This window comes from Muscardinus avellanarius, assembly GCF_963383645.1.
Source record: "Muscardinus avellanarius genome assembly, chromosome: 12".
Taxonomy (NCBI): domain Eukaryota; kingdom Metazoa; phylum Chordata; class Mammalia; order Rodentia; family Gliridae; genus Muscardinus; species Muscardinus avellanarius.
The window spans coordinates 30,259,070-30,280,627 of record NC_137798.1 but is presented as its reverse complement, the minus strand read 5'-3'; the positions used below and the strand labels follow the sequence as shown (position 1 = coordinate 30,280,627).

Sequence of the window (21,558 nt, the reverse complement as noted above, 5' to 3'; positions counted from 1 at the left end):
GAAAGCCAGATGAGTAACGTTGATTAGATGATCCACTCTCAACTAATTTTTTAAGTAACAGCCACTTGGATGGGAGTCTGCTGAGAGCAGAGGTGAAGCAGCAGCAGCTTCGAGTGCTTCCTGACTGCACGGTCGCAGGGGCCGCTGGCCCTTCGTGTGGAGCAGGCCCCGGTCCCAGCCTCGCTGTGGAGAAGGCCCGGGCCCTGACACAGTGAGCAGGATGTCTACAGAGGTTCCCATTTTTTCTTCAATATTTTTTAATAAAAGAAAACAGTATGTGTCTTTGCAGAAGCTAGGAGCCCGAGTACTTAGCAGCAATTAATTTTATCACCCACCAGCAGCAGAGGCCCACAGCTTCACCACAGAGATCTGCGGCTCCATTCACACCATGGCCCCCAGCGCGGCACAGAGGAGCGCGTTGGCCATGAGCACCGAGGCCCCGCAGCGCGGTGAGCCTGGCCCACCATGCTGGGCTCCCTCCCATGCACCTGGAACATTTTTCTTACAGAGTATGTTGTCAAGAATTCCTGAGCATTTCCGGGCGTGGTGGCCCACGCTTGTAATCCTCGCACTTGGGAGGTGGAGACAGGAGGATCGCACAGGTTTGAAGCCGGCCTCGCTGGCTTAGGAGACCCTGTTTCCAAATAAAAATATAAAATAGGTCTGGGAGTGTAACCCGGAAGTAGAAGGGCTTCCAGGAACCCCAGTACCACCAAAAAAAAAAAAAATTCCTGAGCATGTGTGGCAGGAGCAGTCTACTTTCTGATCTCTTCTGGGGTATTTCTTCCAAAAGTCACTTTTCGTGCGGTGGCGGGCGCCACGTCGCCATCTTGCCTCTAATACCGCCATTTTCTTCCAAATGTTCTTCTTCACTGGAAAGTTTTACAAGAAAAGTAAAAAACATCTGGAGTGTAAGAAAAAAGATTGCAAACCATTACGTGTCACCCATTCTGGAAAAGCGCCTTAACTCAACCAGAGTCCAGGCAAGGTGGCCCCTCTGTGGGACCTCGAGGGCCTGTGTCCTGTTCTAGCTTAGAAGGTTCAACCACAAGACCTTCTCGTTCAATTCTTGCCATGAGCCCCACATGGCTATTTGGATTTAAAATAATTAAAATGGCCGGGTGTGGTGGCGCATACTTGTAATCCCTGCACTTGGGAGGCGGAGACAGGAGGATCACACAGGTTCGAAGCCAGCCGCGCTGTCTTAACAGACCCTGTTTCCAAATAAAAAGTATAAGAAAAATAGGTCTGGGAGTGTAGCCCAGAGGTAGAAGGGTTTCCAGGAACCCCAGTACCACCAAAATAAATAAATAAATAAATTAATTAATTAAAATGAAATGAAATTAGAAATTCAGTTTCAAGAACCAGGCAAGGTGGTGCGTACTTGTAATCCCAGTACTTGGGAGGCTGAGACAGGAGGATCTGGGTTTGCACCCAGCCTCAGTTATTTAAGGAGGCCCTCCACAACTTAGTGAGACCCTGTTTCAAAATAAAGATGAAAAACTTGGACTGGAAGTCGGGCATGGGGACACATGCTTGTAATCCCAGCATTTGGGAGGCTGAGACAGGAGGATCGCGGTTTGAGGACAGCCTCAGCTACTTAGTGAGGCCCTTGGCAACTCAATGAGACCCTGTTTCAAAATAAAGAATAAAAAAACAAAATCGGGCTGGGGGTGTAGCTCAGAGGTAGAAATGCCCTGCGGTTCAATCACCAGCACGAAAGAAAGAAAAGAAAAGAAGAGAAGAGAAGAGAAAAGAAAAGAAAAGAAAGAAAAGAAGGAAAGAGAGAAAGAAAGGGAAGGAAGAAAGGAAGGAAGGAATAAATTCAGTTCCTCCATGGCACTGGCCACATATCAGGTGCTGGGCAGCCACGTGAACTAGTGGCAACCATATTGCAGAATGCAGATCTTGGACATTTTCCCATCATCACAGAAAGTGGGCAGGGCTGCACTAGACCGAAAGTGCCAGCAAGGCAGAGGCAGTGGGTCTGGGGTTTAGTACGGGATCCCTGACACCCAGAATACTATGGCAGCCGGCTCTGATACTAAATCTTAAGTAACAGAGTCAGTACACACACTGCCCCACGGCGCTCAGGGCCTCGTGGTAGCTCTAGTACCTGCCTCCTACTAACTCCCACTGCCTCTGACCAAGCATGGCAGCGAGCCCAGCTTTGACTGGGCCTGCCCTAGGGCTCCTGGTCTCTCTCCTCCCTGCAAACCATCTCTGCTCTTTGACTGCTCAGGGGCTGAGAGGCTGTGTGTGTGTGTGTGTGTGTGCGCGCGCGCGCACACGTGTGTGTAGAAAGGATTAGCAGAAGAAAAGGCAGCTGACTTGAAGGAACACCAGGGCTCCAGATCTCAAAAGGCTCAAGTTCAACTAGGCACCAATCTGCAATCTCTGTACTTGGGAAGCTGAGACAGGAAGATCGCAAGTTTGAGGCCAGCGCATAGTTATTTAGCAAGACCCCCATTTCAAAATAAAAAATAAAAAGGAGCCAGGTGTGATGGTGCATGCCTGTGATACCGATACTTGGGAGATTGAGATAGGAGGATCGCAGGTTCGAGGCCAGCCTCAGCAATTTAGTGAGGTCCTCTGCAATTTAGTGAGACCCTGTTTCAAAATAAAGAATAAAAAAAAAAGTAGCGCCAGGCGTGGTGGTGCACGCTTGTAATCCCCACGCTTGGGAGGCTGAGACAGGAGGATGGCGCAAGTTCGAAGCCAGCCTCAGCTGGCTTAAGAGATCCTGTTTCCAAATAAAATATAAAATAGGCCTGGGAGTGTAGCCCAGAGGTAGAAGGCCCCTGGGTTCCATTCCCAGTATAACAAAAAAAAAAAAAAAAAAAAAAAATTAGGGCTCGGGGTGTAGCTCAGAGGTAGAATGCACCTGGGTCCATTCCCGGTACCAAAAAAAAAAAAAAAAAAAAAAAAAAAAAATCTAGAATCTTTAACAGAATTTGGTTATTCTAAAAAAGTCAGGTCCATGGATTTAATCATAATGGAGGACTCAGGAAATTCCTGAGGCGATTAAACTTGAGCTCAAAAAGGTCACACTTTGCCAGGTGTGGTGGCGCACGCTTGTAATCCCCGCGCTTCAGAGGCGGAGACAGGAGGATCACGCAGGTTCCAAGCCAGCCACGCTGGCTTAAGAGACCCTGTTTCCAAAGTTTAAAAAGTATTTTTAAAAAATAGGTCTGGGAGTGTAACCCGGAGGTAGAAGGGTTACCTGGAACCCCAGTACCACCAAAAAAAAAAAAAAGTCACGCTTTTTTTTTTTTCAGCACCAGGGATTGAATTCAGGGGCATTCTACCTCCGAGCTACACCCCCAGCCCAATTTTTTATTCTTTATTTTGAAACAGGGTCTCACTAAGTTGCAGAGGGCCTCACTAAGTAGCTTAGGCTGGCCAGGAACCCAGATCCTCCTGTCTAAACCTCCCAAGTACTGGGATTACAAGCTTGCGCCACCATGCCTGGCTAAAGTCACACTTTTGGTTCACAGAGCCCCACAGCTGGACAGCCCTGTCTCTGCTCTGGAAAGAGTCCTGGCCCAAAAGGAATTTTTATCTTCTGTGAACCAGAAAGCTTCAAAGAAAGAGGCCACCAGCCCTCTCTAGAGGGATCTTATAGTATCAGAAGTGTAGTTCAGAGGAGCTTTTTGCCATCTTGGGGCCATTGTGGCCATTTTGGGGCCAGTTCGTGGACACTCTGGGCATTTTGCAGCTCTGAGCCATTTTAAGCCATTCTTTGGGCCATTTTGAGGCAGCTCTGGGGCAGGTTTTGCAGCTCTTTACCCTCTCTTCTTGGGCCACTCTCGTGCTTTCGAGATGGGCAGTGTTTTCCCTGAGCATGTATCTTTACTTGAATTAAAACCTCTGCCTTGGGTGTATTCATTTCGAGTCACCCCCTCATGCCATTTTGGCATGGGGCTGTATCTCTATTTTCTGTATTTCTGTCTTTCTAATAAACGTCTTTAAATCTTCAAAAAAAAATAAATAAAACCTCTGCCTTTATCTCTGACTGACGTGTATTGAAATTCTTTCGCCACGGAAGCCAAGAACCCACAGAAGTTATCATGTTGCCCCTGACACTACCTCTACAGGGAACACCCAGGCTTTGGTTTGAGTTCTGGCCAGTGTGTTCCCAGCTGAGTGAGTCTGAGCAAGCCACGCAGCCTCTGTGAACCCTCAGCATAGGTTGCTTCCTCTCTGGAAGCTCTGGATAATAATACCTGCTTCACATTCATAGTGAATGCCTTAAATAAGCTGTCTGGGGCTCAGCTGACACTTAATAATTGCTTGTTTTCTTTCTCCAGGCACAGGGCAGCACAGTTCTTTCCTCAAAATCATCAGGCAGTGGCCCTGAACACCTGCACGGTTCCCACTTATCTCACAGAGGAGGCCAAAGATAACTTTTGGCAGATCCTTTTGCCTTTAAGCAAGAGGCCTGTCATCAATTCCATTGTTCTTATCTCCAAAAGCACCTTGCTCAATTTCTGCCAGCCAACTAAGTCTGTTTGGCTTTCTCTCCCCCACCTTCACGTCATATCACATGCTTGAAATGCCCTTTCTGCCCCCTCTTTCCAAAACCCAGGTTCTACTTTATTTATTTTATATTTTATTTTTGGTACTGGGAATTGAGCCCAGGGGCATCCTATAGATGAGGCACGCCCCCCTCAGCCCTTTTATTTTATTTTACTTTTTTTTTTTTTTTTTTTGGCAGTACTGGGGATGGAACCCAGGGGCATTTGACCTCCGAGCTACACCCCCTGCCCAATTTTTTATTCTTTATTTTGAAACAGGGTCTCACTAAGTTGCAGAGGACCTCACTAAGTAGCTGAGACCGTCCTCAAACTGTAATCCTCCCGTCTCAGCCTCCCAAATGCTGGGATTATAAGCGTGCGCCATCACGCCCAGCTCTCTTTTTTAATTCTTTATTTCGAAACAGGTTCTCACTGAGTTTCAAAGGGCCTCACTAAGTAGCTGAGGCTGTCCAAGAACCATGATCCTCCTGTCTTCAGCCTCCCAAATGCCGGGATTACAAGCGTGCGCCACCATGCCCAGCTTTTACTTATTTTGAAGCAGGGTCTTGCTAAGTTGCTGAGAGTCTTAACTAAATTGCTAAGGTTGACCTCAAACCAGTGATCCTCCTGTCTCAGCCTTCCAAGCACTGGGACCACAGGCATGCTCCATCAGGCCTGGCCCAGGCTCTACCTTCTTTTTATTTATTTATTATTTATTTATTTATTTTGCAGCACTGGAGATGGAACCCGGGGCCATTCATTCTACCTCTGAGCCACACCCCCAGACCTATTTTTTATTCTTTATTTTGAAACAGGGTCTCACTGAGTTGCAAAGGGCCTCACTAAGTAGCTGAGGCTGTCGCGAACTGCGATTCCCCCGTCTCAGCCTCCCAAATGTTAGGATTACAAGCCTGTGCCACCACACCCGGCTCAATTTTTTCTTATTGTTTTGTTTTGGTTTTTTGCGGGTCTAGGGATGGAACCCAGGGACATTCGACCTCCAAGCTATACCCCTTGTCCTATCTTTTATTCTTTATTTTGAAATAGGGTCTCACTGAGTTGCGGAGGGCCTCACTAAGTAGCTGAGGCTGTCAACGAACCGCGATCCTCCGGTCTCTGCCTCCCGAATGCTGGGATTACAAGCGCGCGCCACCACGCCTTGTCAGGCCCTACCTTCCTGAATGCAGATTTTCCATGAGATTCACTTCCTCTCTTAAGACTGCCTGACTCATCCTTCACAGTTTCAAGATTGCTAATTGCTAAAAAACACTTCTTGCTTACCTCGGCCGTCATCCGCCCCCTTTCCTCCTCGGTGACTATGATGTAAGGCCGTACCTGGCACCCCTGCGCCTGTGGGCATGTGTCCCAGCTGCATTTTGCACATAGGAGTGTATACAGAGCAGGAAGCAAGAACAGGTGGTAGTTAAAAAAAACAGAAGCAGGTGGCGAAGTGGGAGGACTGCTCGAGAGCAGGCACTGCTTCCATTTGGCTATTTATTCCGTGGGTGCAGGCACTGCTTCCATTTGGCTATTTATTCCGTGGGTGCAGGCACTGCTTCCATTTGGCTATTTATTCCGTGGGTGGCCCTCAGCAAGTTATTCAGTCTTTCTGAGCCTCGGTTTCTCTGCATGTTTGTCTTCAAGATTAGAAATAATAAGGGTCATTATTACTGCTCTTGTTACTATTTACTGAGCCCTTCCTCAGTGCAGTTATTATTCTAAGCACTTTACATAGATTATTTATTTAACCTTAAGTACAATTCAAGTAGCCAAGTAATATTTTTCCTGTGTTACTGTTGAAGGAACTAAGAGATAGATGAAACTCCACTTGGTGAGTTACTTGCACCCCAAGTCACATAGCTGGTGAGTGGCTGAGTTGGGATTTGTAACCAGGGTTTGTGCTCCTAACCAGTCTGCTTCTGCCTCCCACCAGATGCCTGGCACAGACATAACCAGTGAGTCCAGTAACTCTTTGCTGACTGGGTCTGCAAGTACACAAGGCCAGAGAAAGTTCCCATTTTCTCTGTAACTTGTTATAAGACCCAGAAACAGAAATGGTATATAGTGGGCACTTTATATATATTTCCAGGGCCTGAAAGAGGTGTGAAAGAAATATAAAGATTTCAAGCTATCAAGCTTAGTGGCACATGCCTATAATCCTAGTACTTGGGAGGTTGAGACAGGAGGATTGCAGGTTTGAGGCCAGCCTCAGCAACTTAGCAACGTCCTTCGGCGACCTATGTCAGGGTCTTGCCATGATGCCTCGGCTGGTCTTTAATCTCTGGGCTCAAGCGACACTCCTGCCTCAGCCTCCTGAGTAGCTGGGACTACAGGCATACATACCACTCACCTTCAGTGAGACCCTATTTCAAAATAAAAAATACAATGAGAGCCGGGCATGGTGGCGCACACTTGTAATCCCAGCATTTGGGAGGCTAAGACCAGAGGATCGCGGTTCGCCGACAGCCTCAGCTACTGAGTGAGGCCCTCCGCAACTTAGTGAGGCCCTGTTTCAAAATAAAGAATAAAAAATAGGGCAGGGGTGTAGCTCGGAGGTTGAATACCCCTGGTTCCATGCCCAGACCTGCAAAATAAAAAAATATATACATATATACATATATACACATATATACACATATATACACATATATACACATATATACACATATATACACATATATACACATACACATACACATACACATACACATACACATACACATACACACACACACACATATATATATATATATATATATATATGTGGCTGGGGGTGTAGCTTGGAGGTAGATTGCCTCTGGGTTCAACCTCTAGTACCCCAAAAAATAGATTTAAAGTCATTCGTTTTTACTCAGATATAAGTTATAAACATACATGTGCCAAATGGACACACACTTCTTGCAAAAACATCACGTGGCTCCGTGCAGTGGTATGGGTGGGTGCCTGTAGTTCCAGCTACTCAGGAGGCTGAGGCAGGAGTATTTCTTGAGCCCAGAAGTTCAAGACCAGCCTAGGCAACATGGCAAAACCCTGTCTCAAAATATAATCATCAGCCAGGCGTGGTGGCTCGCCCGTAATCCCGGCATTTGGGAGACTGAGACAGGAGGATCGCGGTTCGCGGACAGCCTCAGATACTTAGTGAGGCCCTCCGCAACTTAGTGAGACCCTGTTTAAAAAATAAAGAATAAAAAATAGGGCAGGAGCTGTAGCTCGGAGATCGAATGCCCGAGTTCAATCCCCAGACCCACACACAAAAAAATCATCACACACACACACACACACACACACACACACACACCATGAGGACTCTGCCAGGAGACTCTCCTGACCTGGTCTAGGCCGTGCAGATGTCCCCCTGATCCCGAGATGCCGACCACACTCACTGTCAGACCAGCCCTCACTGTGTGATATTTTGTTCATTCATTCAACTAATAAAAAACCACTAAAAACTGAGGTGAAGTATTAGAGAGACAAGACAAAGAAAGTATGACGCCTGTCCTCCAGGAACTTTCATTGATTGGAGACACTGGCCGGGGGTGGTGGCATACACTGTCATCTCAGTACTTGGGAGGCCGAGATGGGAGGATCGCTGGTTCAAAGCCATCATCAGCAACTTAGCGAGGTTCTCAGCAACCTAGTGAGACCTGTTTCCAAGTAGGAAAGAAAATCGGGCTGAGGGTTTAACTTGGAGGTAAAATGTCCCTGGGTTCAATCCAAGTACCAGGAGAAAAAAAAAAATGACTGGAGACACTGGCACACAACCAAGAATTACAGTAGGTACGGGAAGAAGGGGGCGGTGTGCTGCTTTGGCAGCATATATAAAAGTCTAGCAAGCCAGGCACTGGTGGCACGTTTTATAATCTCAGTACTTGAGAGGCCGAGACAGAAGGATTACAGGTTCAAGGACAGCCTCCGCAATGTAGTGAGACTTCCAGCAACTTAGACCCTGTTTCAGAAAACAAAAACGAGCTGGGCATAGTAGCACACCCTTGTAATACCAGTACTTGGGAGGCTGAGGCAGGAGGATCACAAGTTCGTGGCCAGCCTCAACTACTTAGTGAGGCCCTCCACTGGGGGTGTAGCTCAGAGGTAGAATGCCACGCCCCTGGGTTCAGTCCCCAGCACCACACACACACACACACACACACACACACACACACGTTTGATCTAGCAGCACAGAGGATAAACTGACAAGAGAGGGCACAGGGTGGAGGTGGAGAACATTGAAAAGATTTTCAACAGTTTTAGTTGTAGCAGGAATGAAGAGGGTATTCAAGAGAGAACAAGAAGTGGGAAAGGAGTTGGGCGTGATGGCGCACACCAATCCCAGTACTTGGGAGGCTGAGACCGGAGGATTGCATATTCAAGGACAGCCTCAGAAGTTTAGCAAGTCTCTCAGCAACCTAGTGAGACCCTGTTTCAGAATAAAAAATAGGGCTGGGGGTAGAGGTTGGAGGTAGGATGCCCTTGGTTCAATCACCAGTACTGAAAAGGAAAAAGAAAGGAAAAGAAAAATCTTTTGGATACCACCTGGGTATTCCTGAGGTACTTCAGACTCCAAAAACCATTTGGTAACATTGCTTCCCCTCCACCCTGACTAAATGTCTGACTATTGGCCTTTGTGGTTTCTACTGCAGTGAATGGCAACAGAAATAGCCACATCTGTGTGTGTGTGTGTGTGTGTGTGTGTGTGTGTGTGTGTGTGTGTTTACTGGGGATTGAATCCAGGGGAGTTCTACCTCTGAGCTGTACCCCCAGCCCTATTTATTTTTCTTTTTGGTGGTACTGGGGTTCCTGGAAACCCTTCTACCTCTGGGCTACACTCCCAGACCTACTATATATATATATATATATATATATATATATATATATATATATATATATATAGTGTGTGTGTGTGTGTGTGTGTGTGTGTATTACTGGGGTTCCTAGAAACCTTTCTCCGGGTTATACTCCCCAGACCTATTTTATATTTTTATTTGGAAACAGGGTCTCTTAAGCCAACAAGACTGGCTTCGAACCTGCGCGATCCTCCTGTCTCCGCCTCCCAAGCGCGGGGATTACAAGTGTGCGCCACCACACCCGGCTTTTTTTTTTTTTTTTTTTTTTGGTGGTACGGGGATGGAACCCAGAGGCCTTCTACCTCCAGGCTACACTCCCAGACCTATTTTATATTTTTTACGTGGAAACAGGGTCTCTTAAGCCAGTGGAGGCTGGCTTCGAACCTGCACAATCCTCCTGTTTCAGCCTCCCAAGCCCGGGGATTACAAGTGTGTGCCACCACGCCCAGCATTCCAGCCCTATTTTTATTCTTTATTTTGAAACAGGGTCTCACTGAGTTGCAAAGGACCTCACTAAGTAGCTGAGTCGGTCTGCGACCACGATCCTCCGGTCTTAGCCTCCCAAATGCTGAGATTACAAGTGTGCACCACCACATCCAGCTCCCAAAGGATTTTTATAGATTTTCTTTTTTTACTGGGGATTGAACTCAGGGGAGTTTTACCTTTGAGCTATATCCCTAGCCCTATTTTATCTTATTTTTATTTTGAAACATGTTCTAAGTTGCTGAGGGCCTTGATAAATTGCTTTAAGCTGGCTTCAGGAGGCCTGCAACCCTCCTGTGTCAGCCTCCCAAATACTGGGATTACAGGCATATGCTATCACATTCAGTGCCCAATAGGGGTGTGTGTGTATGTTTCTAGGGATTGAACCCAGAGGCATTCTACCTTCCAGCTACACTCCCAACCTGATTTTATTCCTTATTTGGAAACAGGGTTTCTCTAGGCTGATGAGAGTCTATTTGTCAAGGTTGTCCTCAAACCTGCGATCCTCCTATCTCAGCCTCCCAAATACAGAGATTACAGGCATATGCCACCAAGCCCAGCCAGTACGTTTTGAATATGTGTATGTATGTGAATATTAGTGTGTGGCACCCATATACATATACATGACTGCATATTTATTATTATTGAAGCTCATTAGACATCTGGGCTGGAGGTATAAATTCGGTTGTCATCAGCTTCTAGGTAGTAATTAAAACCATGAGTGTGGATGAAGTCACCCAGAGAAAGTGTAGGGCCAGAAGATCTGTAGGCCAAAGACAGAGGTCTTGGGGAGTGCCAACTACTCCAACTTTAACCCATATTGAACCAGACTTGGTTGTGCTAACCTCCCAAAAATGGCGTGTGTAGTGGAAAGGAGTGAGCAACGAGGCCTGACGATCATTTAGGCGAGGCAAAGGTGCCGGGGAAACGAAGAAAGGGTGTCAAACATAAAGAAGTCAGCAAATCGCCACGCTGGTGGTGCACACCTGTAACCCCAGTACTTGGGAAGCTGAGACAGGATTGCAGCTTCAAGACTAGCCTCAGCAATTTAGCGAGCCTCTCAGCAACCTGGTGAGACCCTGTTTCAAAACAACAACTAATTGATGATGATGATGATGATGATGATGATGATGATGATGATGATGATGATATAAGAAGGTCTGGGGGCGTAGCTCAGAGGTAGAATGCCTCTGGGCTCAATCATCCGTACCATCCATCCGAGCCTGCTTAGTAGTAGTGAGTATTGAGGTCAGAGGTCAGGGAAGATAAGGGCAGGAAACCCCATCCGTTAGATCTGACAACTGGGAGGTGGCCTGTGTGGCCACAGTGAGGTCAGTGGAGCAAGGGTGTGGGTTTCCGGGTGTTGGAGAAACCTTCAATCCGACTGCGGCTGTGTCGCTACCTAGAAAGCCTCTTTAGCTCTTTTCCCGCTTACGCTGTGGCCGCGCTTGCGCACTCGCACCCGGGCGCTTTCCCAGGGGCCTCCGCCGCCGCGGTCCCTCCCCGGGCCTGCAGAGGGCGCTGCGCTCGGTGAGCGGAGGTGTGGCGCCGCTCTAGCCAGCGTCCGGGCTCGGTGGCCACCGCAGCGCCGCGTCCTGCGCCTCCTCCCAGCGCAGGTGGGTCTGCCCGCAGGGGGCGGCGGTGCCTGGGAGCGGCGGGGCGGGCGGGGAGCGGCCGAGCGCTTCCCGGTGCCCCGGTGCCCGGGCTCGGCTGCTGCCCCGGCCGATCGGGCTGCAGGGAGGGCTGCGCGGGCGGAGGACCCGTCCTCGTGAGCGCCTCCTCCTGCGGGCGCAGCGCCTGTCCCGGGATCCCCCGCATCCCGGGGGTCTGCGCCCTGTCCCGTGGGCAGCTTCCTGGGGGCGGGGGTCTGTGGTTGACACCTCTCTCCCCAGACTTCAGGGCTACCTCTGGACCCCTCCCCGGTCCTGACCGCAGAGCCGGCACCATGGTGAGAACCCTGAGCCCAGCCCCTCGGCCGCATCCCCATGCCCTCGCCCCGCGTGGCCGGGTCTCCTTTGCCCCACACGAACCTGGGGCTCTATGGTGGGGGCTTGTGCCGGCCTGACCCTGCCCGGCACCCTGCGTTCTTCCAACCTGGCCATGTCTAGCACGGGCGCCTGAAGGTGAAGACGTCAGAAGAGCAGGCAGAGGCCAAAAGGCTAGAGCGGGAGCAGAAACTGAAGCTCTACCAGTCAGCCACTCGAGCCGTCTTCCAGAAGGTGGGGCTCAGAAGTAGCCCCGACCCCAGGGGGGGGGTCCCCTCAGTATAAAACTGACGCCAAGATCAAAGCCCCGGAGTCAAACTGCTCAAATATGGGTCCTTCACAACACTAGATGTGTGTCCTTGGGCTAGCTTCTGAATTGCTTTGTGCCTCAGTCTGCCCATCTGTAAAGTGGGGCTAATAATTTCACCCACTGCCTAAGAACATTGTGAAGATTAGGTGAGAGAATGCCTGTAATCCTCCCGTCTCAGCCTCCCAAGTACTAAGATTACAGATGTGCATCACCTGTAAAGCCATAACGGGCTTTGCATAGTACTTGTATAGTATGGGATTCACATGATATTGGGTAGTTGATGTTATTTAGTCCCGCAGTGGAAGAATCTCTCATCCTGAAACCTGTCTTCTCAGCGCCAGGCTGGAGAACTGGATGAATCTGTGCTGGAACTGACAAGCCAGATCCTGGGAGCCAACCCTGATTTTGCCACCCTCTGGAACTGTCGAAGAGAGGTGTTCCAGCAGCTGGAGGCCCAGAAGTATGTCAGGGTTCCGAGTCCCAGGAAGACTGCCTTAGCCCTCCTTTGTCCTGCCTGTGTCCAGTGCTGGAGGAGGAAGGAGACAGGAGTACAGAGATAGGGTGGTGGGAGGCTGGGTGCAGAAAGTGAGGGGTGAGCTGAGGTTGGGTGTTGGAGGGCCTGATTCCCCTTTCCCTCTGGCTGCAGGTCCCCAGAGGAGTTGGCTGCTCTGGTGAAGGCAGAACTGGGCTTCCTGGAGAGCTGCCTACGTGTGAACCCTAAGTCCTATGGTACCTGGCACCACCGCTGCTGGCTGCTGAGCCGCCTGCCTGAGCCCAACTGGGCCCGGGAATTGGAGCTATGTGCCCGTTTCCTTGAGGTGGACGAGCGGAACTGTACGTACCAAAGATTCTGTCCCCACAGCCTTCACATGCCCCACATCCTGGTAGTGGGCCCTCAGTAATGCCCAGCGTAGGGTGGGCTGGTCAGGATGGGCCCTGCTTCTGAGATGTACTGTCACCCTCCCCCAGTTCACTGCTGGGACTATCGGCGGTTCGTGGCTGCACAGGCAGCTGTGCCCCCTGCAGAGGAGTTAGCCTTCACTGACAGCCTCATCACCCGAAACTTCTCCAACTACTCCTCCTGGCATTACCGCTCCTGCCTCTTGCCCCAGCTGCATCCCCAGCCAGACTCTGGCCCACAGGGGCGCCTCCCCGAGGAGGTACTGCTCAAAGGTAAGCAGGGCCAGAAGATCCTGGCTAGGATTCTAGAGATGCCGCCTCTTTGGTCCTGTTCCTGAACCCACCAGTTGGGTTTATTATTATTACTATTATTATTATTGTGGTACTGGGGATGGAACCCAGGGGCATTCTACCTCCACGTGACACCCCCAGCCTTATTTTTTATTCTTTATTTTGAAACAAGATCTCACTGAGTTGCAAAGGGCCTCACTAAATAGCTGAGGCTGGCCACAAACTGCGATCCTCCTGTCTCAGCCTCCCAAATGCTGGGATTACAAGCGTGCGCCACCACCACACCCAGTAGCCAGTTGGACTTATTGAGCACCTGCTTCATGGCTGTCTTTGGGGGTGCATTAGACAGTCCTTGGCTGTAAGGATCTCAGATGTCCAATGAGGAAAGTAGAATTGACATCTGAGCCAGGTGTGGTGGAGCACACCTATAATTCTAGTACTTGGGAGGCTAAGCTAGCCTTGGAAACTTAGTGAGGCCCTCTGCAACTTAGTGAGACCCTGTTTCCAAATAAGAAATAAAATCAGGTTGGGGGTGTAGCCAGAGTTAGAATGCCTCTGGGTTCAAGCCCCAATACCACACACACACACACACACACACACACAGAGCCAAAACAAAACAAACAAACTGACACATGAAGCCCCTAAGTGCGACTGCGGGCTGGAAGTACTCCGAGGAGAGGGAGGATTGGTAGGACGGCCAGGAGGCCACCAGCATGCTGACCACAGCCCCATGCTTCCCTGGCCCTTGCAGAGCTGGAGCTGGTACAAAATGCCTTCTTTACCGACCCCAGTGATCAGAGTGCCTGGTTCTACCACCGCTGGCTTCTGGGCCGAGGTGAGCAGTGGAGAAAGAGGTCAGGTGTTTGGGGTTCGGAAGGAATGGAAGCTGTAGGAGACCTGAGGCTGTGTCTCTCCCCAGCGGACCCCCAGAACACTCTGCACTGCCTGCACGTGAGCCGGGACGAGGCCTGTCTGACTGTGTCCTTCTCGCGGCCCCTCCTAGTGAGTCTTGTGGCTTTTTTTTTTTTTTTTTTTTTTTTTGGCGGGTCTGGGGATGGAACTCAGGGGCATTTGACTTTCAAGCTACATCCCCTGCCCTATTTTTTATTCTTTATTTTGAAACAGGGTCTCACTAAGTTGCAGAGGGCCTCACTAAATAGCTGAGGCTGTCCTCGAACCGCGATCCTCCGGTCTCAGCCTCCCGAATGTTGGGATTACAAGCGTGCGCCACCACGCCTGGCTGAGTCTTGTGGCTTTTGCTGGAGAGAATGGCAGGATGGTGGGCCTGGGGCTGATGGGTCTCTCTTGTCACCTGGCATAGGTGGGCTCCAGGATGGAAACCTTGCTACTCATGGTGGATGACTCACCCCTGATTGTGGACTGGAGAACCCCGGATGGCAGGAACCGGCCCAGCCACATCTGGGTATCCCAGGATCGGTGGGGCAAAAATGAATTCTTGGGACAGGGCTAGGGCGGGACAGTCCGAAAAGTGGCGAGGCCGGGGCATTTCCTTGACCCAGCGCTCCCAGCTCTGTGACCTGCCTGCCGCCTCCCTCAACGACCAGTTGCCCCAACATAAATTTTGTGTCATTTGGACGGCAGGCGATGCCCAGAAGGAATGTGTGCTTTTAAAAGGTAATGCAACCTCCAGCCCCAAGCTCTTTCAGCAGACCCAACTCCTCCACTCCCCTCACGGGTATCTTCTACCTACCCTTTCTCTCAGGCCGCCCGGAGGGCTGGTGTCGGGACTCGGCTACTGATGAGCAGCTGTTCAGGTGACGATAGGAGCGCACAGATGAGGAGGGGGCTCTAGACTTTGGCCATCAGGCAGTTGGGGCTGAAGGCTTGGTCCTGGGGTAGACGGTCTCAGACTGGATGTTGGGGATAACCTGTACCCCAGGACTGTGGGCATCATCCCCTCCCCACCCTGCCCGCCCCCAGGTGTGAGCTGTCAGTGGAGAAGTCCACGGTGCTACAGTCTGAGCTCGAATCCTGTAAGGAGCTTCAGGAGCTGGAGCCTGAGAATAAATGTGAGGTCCATTCCTTCAAGCCCGCTTCCCAGAAACCCTCTAAGGAAGCCCCTTTCCAGGGCAGCCCCCTGGGGAGAGGAGGAAGGGTCTCAAGAGGGCAGTTTGCAGGAGAACACCTGTTTTCCCTGGCCTGTCCTCAGGGTGCCTGCTCACCATCATCCTGCTCATGCGCGCCCTGGACCCCCTCTTATATGAGAAGGAGACACTGCAGTACTTTCAGACCCTTAAGGCAAGTTGTGCCTGTGGGAACAGGCCAGGGGAACAGGCCCCGTGGGCTGGGTGAAGGCAGCTGACACACGTACCTGCCTACCCATTCCCGCCAGGCCGTGGACCCGATGAGGGCAGCCTACCTGGATGACCTGCGCAGCAAGTTCTTGCTGGAGAACAGCGTGCTCAAGATGGAGTACGCGGAGGTGCGTGTGCTGCACCTGGCTCACAAGGTATGGGCTACCGGGCGTGCCTTCCCTGAGGCCCTCGCCCACTGGCCTCAGCGACTCCGGGCTTTGCCTTTAGTCTCAGGTTCCCTTCTGGACACTTCTGCCTGACTCAGATTGCATCCATCGTCCTTTCAGCCTGTTCCCCTCCCAGGCCTTTTTTTTTTTTTTTTTTTTTTTTTTTTGGTGGGGGTCTGTGAATGGAACCCAGGGGCATTTAACCTCCGAGCTACACCCCCTGCCCTATTTTTTATTCTTTTATTTTGAAACCGGGTCTCACTGAGTTGCAGAGGGCCTCACTAAGTAGCTGAGGCTGTCTGCGAACCGCGATCCTCCCGTCTCCGCCTCCCGAATGCTGGGATTACAAGTGTGCACCACCAAGGCCAGCTTCAGGCCTTTCTTTCTGTCATTGGCCCTCCTCCTTCTGGATTCCCAGTTTCAAATCCTGAGTCACCAGGGCCTCAGGCTTCGCCTTCCACTGTGCTGACCACATCTTCATTCTTCCTCCAGAGTGACCCTTCACCCGCCCCTCCCACACGTTCCTGTGCTCTCACCCTGGAGGCCCCAAACCCTAAGTTCACATAGTTTCTTGAGATGCAGGAGAAGCTTTCCAGGTTCCACTTTTCCTGTTATCTGCCCTTCCTGATCAGTCTTCCCGGCCCATCACCCACCCGCCTCTGCTCCTGGCAAGCCCCTCTCCTGACTCAGAAGGCTCCCTCCTGCTGCAGTCTTGGTTCGCCCTGGCACCCTCCACTGTCCTTTGTCCCTAGCGTCCTCCCGTTCACTCCCACTGGCCACCCAGCCCCTGGCACTCTCTGCGGTAGCAGGCACTGCAGGGCGAGCTTTCCTCAGCGGTCTGCAGGGGCCGGTGGCTAAGGACACTCCCCCAGACCATGTGGTATCTCATCCCCTTCACACCCCAGGATCTGACCGTGCTCTGCCATCTGGAACAGCTGCTCTTGGTCACCCATCTTGACCTGTCACACAATCGTCTCCGAGCCCTGCCCCCGGCCCTGGCTGCTCTTCGCTGCCTTGAGGTAAAACACTCGTTCTGCTGTGGTCTACCCTCCATCTCCCAGCCTGACCCCACGAGCCCTTCTGTGCACTGTGAGCAGATCGCCCTGGGCTGACAGATGGCTATGTGACGGCCTTTGGCTCCCTCCTCCACAGGTGCTGCAGGCCAGTGATAACGCCATAGAGTCCCTGGACGGCCTTGCCAACCTGCCCCGGCTGCAGGAGCTGTCACTGTGCAACAACCGTATCCTTCTGTCTGCCTTGCAGACAATACATAGGGTAGGGTGAGGTGCACCCTGGGAGGGGCAGACCGCAGACACAGACAGGGTTCCTCCCTGAAGCAGGGCAGGAGACAGGCGCTCTGGCAGTGTGAGCCCAGGGGACATGACAGCCTGGGGCTGTCGGGGGCTATCATTAACTCGCACTGGTGGATTTTTGCAGTGTAAGTGACTTTCTCAAGCCAGAGTTCACAAACGGACAACCAGCACATGTTCTCGGGGACCATGTGATATTATGAAAATCGAGAAGTTTTATATTTTTAAAAATCTGGAACTCTAATTCCTCTTTTAAAACTTGAAAGTCAGAAGCCAGGCATGATGGCGCACACTTGTAATCCCTGTACTTGGGGGGCTGAGACAGGAGGATCGCAGGTTCAAAGCCAGTGTGGGAAACGTAGGCTCTCAGCAAACTGAGTGAGACCCTGTTTCCAAATAAGAAATAAAGTTTGGCTGGGGGTGTAGCTTCAAGGTAGCATGCCTCTCGGGTTCAATCCCCAGTACCAGAAAAAAAGAAGAAAAAGTTGGAAGTTAGAACAACCTTGCACCTGTACTCCTGCTCGGGATCGTTGCTGAATAGAAAATGCTTAGAGCCCAAATAGTTTTCTACTTTGCCATCGTCTCCACCATTCCTGGAACCACACCTGGCCTGTTTCGTGTGCTCTGCCTCACCCCTGAGGGTGGGTGTCTGCAGCTTCCACCTAGAGCCTCGCTCCCTCCAGGGCAACATGGGAGATGACCATCAGCGAGCAGGCTTCCAGGCAGCAGTCCCAGTTCTCAAGGGCCCCTGGGGCCGATGGATCAGAGGAAACCTGCCAGCTTTCCTTGACGCTCCTGCCCAGGCCTCCAGCAGCCTGCAGCACTCCAGCCTCTTGCCTCCTGCCCCAGGCTGGTCCTCGTCAGCCTGCAGGGTAACCCACTGTGCCAAGAAGGAGGCATCTTGGAGCACCTGTCGGAACTGCTGCCTTCCGTAAACAGCATCCTCACCTAAGAGGCCCCACCCCGCACCCTTGCACTTTAATTTATTGGGACTGAATAAAGAATGGAGAGGCCCCCTCAGGTTGCCAAGATGCTGTCTCTGCCACCACTCTGCCACTACCCCCATTACTACTGCCACATATTTTGGGGAAAGAAAGGAAGAGACTTGGGTGTATCTCTGCTTTCATTTAATGTTCTCTACCTTGCTGTTCCCTATCATGGAGACCAAAGTGTCAAGGTTTGGGGGAGAATTCAGGAATTTATCTTCTGGTTTGAGATTGGGTCCAGGTTCCAGCCTGGGTTAGAGATTGGGATCAGGTTCTAATTTGGGCAGAGGTACAAAACAGCTGAAAGTCTCCCCAACTGGAAGGGTTTATACATGTTTCTCTTGGAGCCAAATATGGTGATGTATGCCTTTAATCCCAGTATTTGGGAGGTTTGGGAGGCTGAAACCGGAGGATCACAGGTTCAAGGACAACCTCATCAAGTAGTGAGACTGATCAACCTAGCAAGACATTGTTTCAAAATAAAAATAAAAAGCCCAGCCAGGCGTGGTGATGCACACTTGTAATCCCATTCATGGACAGCCTCAGCTATGTAGTAAGGCCCTTCGCAATTTAGTGAGACCCTGTTTCAAAACTAAAAAGACTAAAAATTAGAGCTGGGGTTGTAGCTCAGAGGTACAATTCCCCTGGATCCCATCCCCAATACCACAATAAGTATCCAGGCATGGTGGTGTATGCTTGTAATCCCAGTACCTAGGAGGCTGAGAAAGGAGGATCACAGGTTCACAGCCAGCCTCAACTACTTAGGCCCTATGCAACTTAGTGAGACCCTATTTCAAAATAAAGAATAAAAAATGGGGCTGAGAGTGTAGCTCGGAGGTAGATGCCCCTGGGTTCAATGCCCAGTTCCACCAAAAAAAAAAAAAAAAAAACAGGATCTGGGCGTGGTGACGCATGCTTATAATCCCAGCATTTTGGGAGGCTGAGACAAGAGGATCACTGTTCACAGACAGCCTCAACTACTAAGTGAGGCCCTCTGCAATTCAGTGAGAGCCTGTTTCAAAAGTGAAGAATGAAAAATAGGGCTGGGATGTAGCTCAAAAGTAGAATACCCCTGGGTTCCATTACCAGTACCACAAAAATAAATAAGTAAATTAATAAATAACAGGACTGGGGGTATAACAGAGGTAGAATGCCCCTGGATTCAATCCCTACTACAACAATAAATAAATAAGTAAATGTTTCTCCTGGAGCTGGGTGTGGTGGTGCATGTCTTTAAGCCCAGTATTTGGGAGACTGAGACAGGAAGATTGCATGTTTGAGGACAGCCTCAGCTAATGAGAGTGAGTTTAAAAATAAAAATAAAAAACAGGCCTGGGGATGAAACTTGGAGGTAGAATGCCTCTGGGTTTGATTCCCAGTACTACTGAATGAATGAATGAATGAATGAATGAATGAATGAATGAATGTTTCCCCCGTGTCCTCAGCCCCTTTCAGATGCCCTGTTTGCCATGGTTCTCATTCACCAAAACCGAGCAGTCCCAGGTGCTTCACAGCCCAGGCGGAGCGGGGCAGGGCAGGGCAGGGCACCCTTGCTCCACCCTGCCTGTTACAGCAACAGTATCAGTCCCCATGAGCAGCAGTCTGTGGCTGAAAACCCTTTAGAAACTCTTGATCCCATTTGATCCTCGAGCTGGCAGGAATGAGGTGATTATGCCCATTTGTACTGATGAGGCAACCGCTGGTAAAGACTCGCCCAGGGTTGCTGAGCTCTTAGGTGCTGAAGCCAAAGTAATCTACACCTCTGTTTAGTACCAGCCTTCTCTTCTGTATTAATATAAAATGGTCAGGAAAGCCACGCCTGGTGGTCCAGGCCTGTACTCCCAGCACTTGGAAGGCTAAAACAAGGACTGACTGCAGGTTCAGGGCCAGCCTCAGCAACTTAGCAAGACCCTGAGCAATTTAGCAAAACCCTGTCTCAAAAAACTCAGCTGGGCATGGTGGCGTACCCTGTAATCTCAGTCATTGAGAGGCTGAGACGGGAGGATTGCAAGGTTCAAGGATAGGCTCGGCAGGTTGTGAGACAACCTAGCAAGACTCTGTTTTAAAATAGAGTAAAAAAAAAAAGGAATAAAGAATGGAGAGGCTCCCACAGGCTGCCAAGCTACTTGGAGATAGAATGCCCCTGAATTCAATACCTGCTACTACAAAAAAAAAAAAAAAAAAAAAAAAAAATTAAATAGGGCCAGGTATGTAGTTCTGAGGCAGAATGCCTCTACGTTTAATCCTCAGTTAAAAAAAAAAAAAAAGTCAGAGTCCTGGCCTCAGCTCCCTGAGTCTCTGGGCTAGGCCTCTGCTCCCTGACCCCCTCACCCACACCTTGTCCTGACTCTGAAACCCTGAGGCACCAGGCCTACAGGAGAGAGAAAAGGGAGCGGCATGAGGGCTAGGGCACTGAGTCAAACCTAGTTGGGTGGGAAAGAAAAAAACCTGAAATGAGAGAGAGAATGTGACAAAGGCATTTTCCTGCTTCTCTGGGATGTGCCTGGGCCCACAAGGGCTCTCACACATCCGGCCACCGTAGGCCCTGCCCCTTCCCGTATCCAGGCGATAAGGCAAACAGCCCCACAGCGAAGCCCTTTGGCTGACCTGCCTCATGCTGGCCCAGAATTTTGATTTATACCAGTGTGTGGATATTGAGGCTGTTGGAGGTTCTGGGGTTTGCAATGGGACAAGAAAAAAATCAGGGTGGCTGGGGGGAGGGGGGCTCCTTGCCAGCTCCTGGAGCTTTTCTGCGCCCAGTCCTGAAAGTACCTCCCTGCCTGCTCCTACCCGATACATCTCTACAGATGAGCAATTTAGCGAACAGAAGATAATGATTACATTATCATCTTCTGTTCAGTGGCCCACAGGCAGAGCTGGGACAAGGGAAGGTGGCCCTGGCTGATGGGCACAAGAACAGGACCCAAGAGAGCCTGTCTGAAGACACCTGGCTCCTCTGCCTTGGGCTTGTCTCCGTGGCATCTCAGGTGTTTCTTCCAGCACCAGGGGTGGAGTTAGGAAGCTCGTAGGGTAGGCGCCTGGAGCCGGTTGGTCTGGATTCCCAGGAAGAAGTTCAGGATGGAAAAGAAGGAGAATCCTCAACTCCAGCTGACCAGACACTCCTCTCAGTAAGAGAAGGGGCTATGTTATAGCCTGGGGAAGGGGCCTCAGTTCCCACTCCCATACTGGGAGGAGAAAACAAGAGATCGCCTCTACTCTGAGCCCACCCCACCCCCACTGTCTCTAAGAGGAGACACAAGAAGCTGAGAGGCAGATCACTCATGCTGGGGACTGTGGAGCCGCTGGAGGAAGGCGTCACATGGGTGGGGGGTCAGAAGATCCGGTAGAGCCAGCAGGTCAGGGGCTGGCAGGTGGAGCCGGCCTGAGGGCCTGGCCACTGATGTCACCAGTCCGCAGCCCGGGATGCTGAGACCTCCCTGGGTCGGATGAGTT

The 21,558-nt window shown here is 50.7% G+C and overlaps 1 protein-coding gene across 1 annotated transcript; it reads left to right on the top strand.

Moving 5' to 3' along the window:
* Positions 1–388: 388 nt before the first annotated feature.
* Positions 389–18,071, top strand: RABGGTA (Rab geranylgeranyltransferase subunit alpha; the record flags this gene model as incomplete). Its single annotated transcript, XM_080707107.1, has 19 exons — positions 389–449; positions 11,248–11,371; positions 11,458–11,682; positions 11,777–11,789; positions 11,950–12,060; positions 12,472–12,596; positions 12,783–12,970; positions 13,106–13,309; positions 14,079–14,162; positions 14,247–14,329; positions 14,649–14,750; positions 14,857–14,962; positions 15,051–15,102; positions 15,269–15,357; positions 15,498–15,586; positions 15,681–15,797; positions 16,715–16,828; positions 16,962–17,049; positions 17,923–18,071. 19 exons carry the CDS (start codon positions 389–391, stop codon positions 18,069–18,071), a joined length of 2,124 nt encoding a protein of 707 aa, XP_080563233.1.
* Between the last annotated feature and the right edge of the window lie 3,487 nt (positions 18,072–21,558).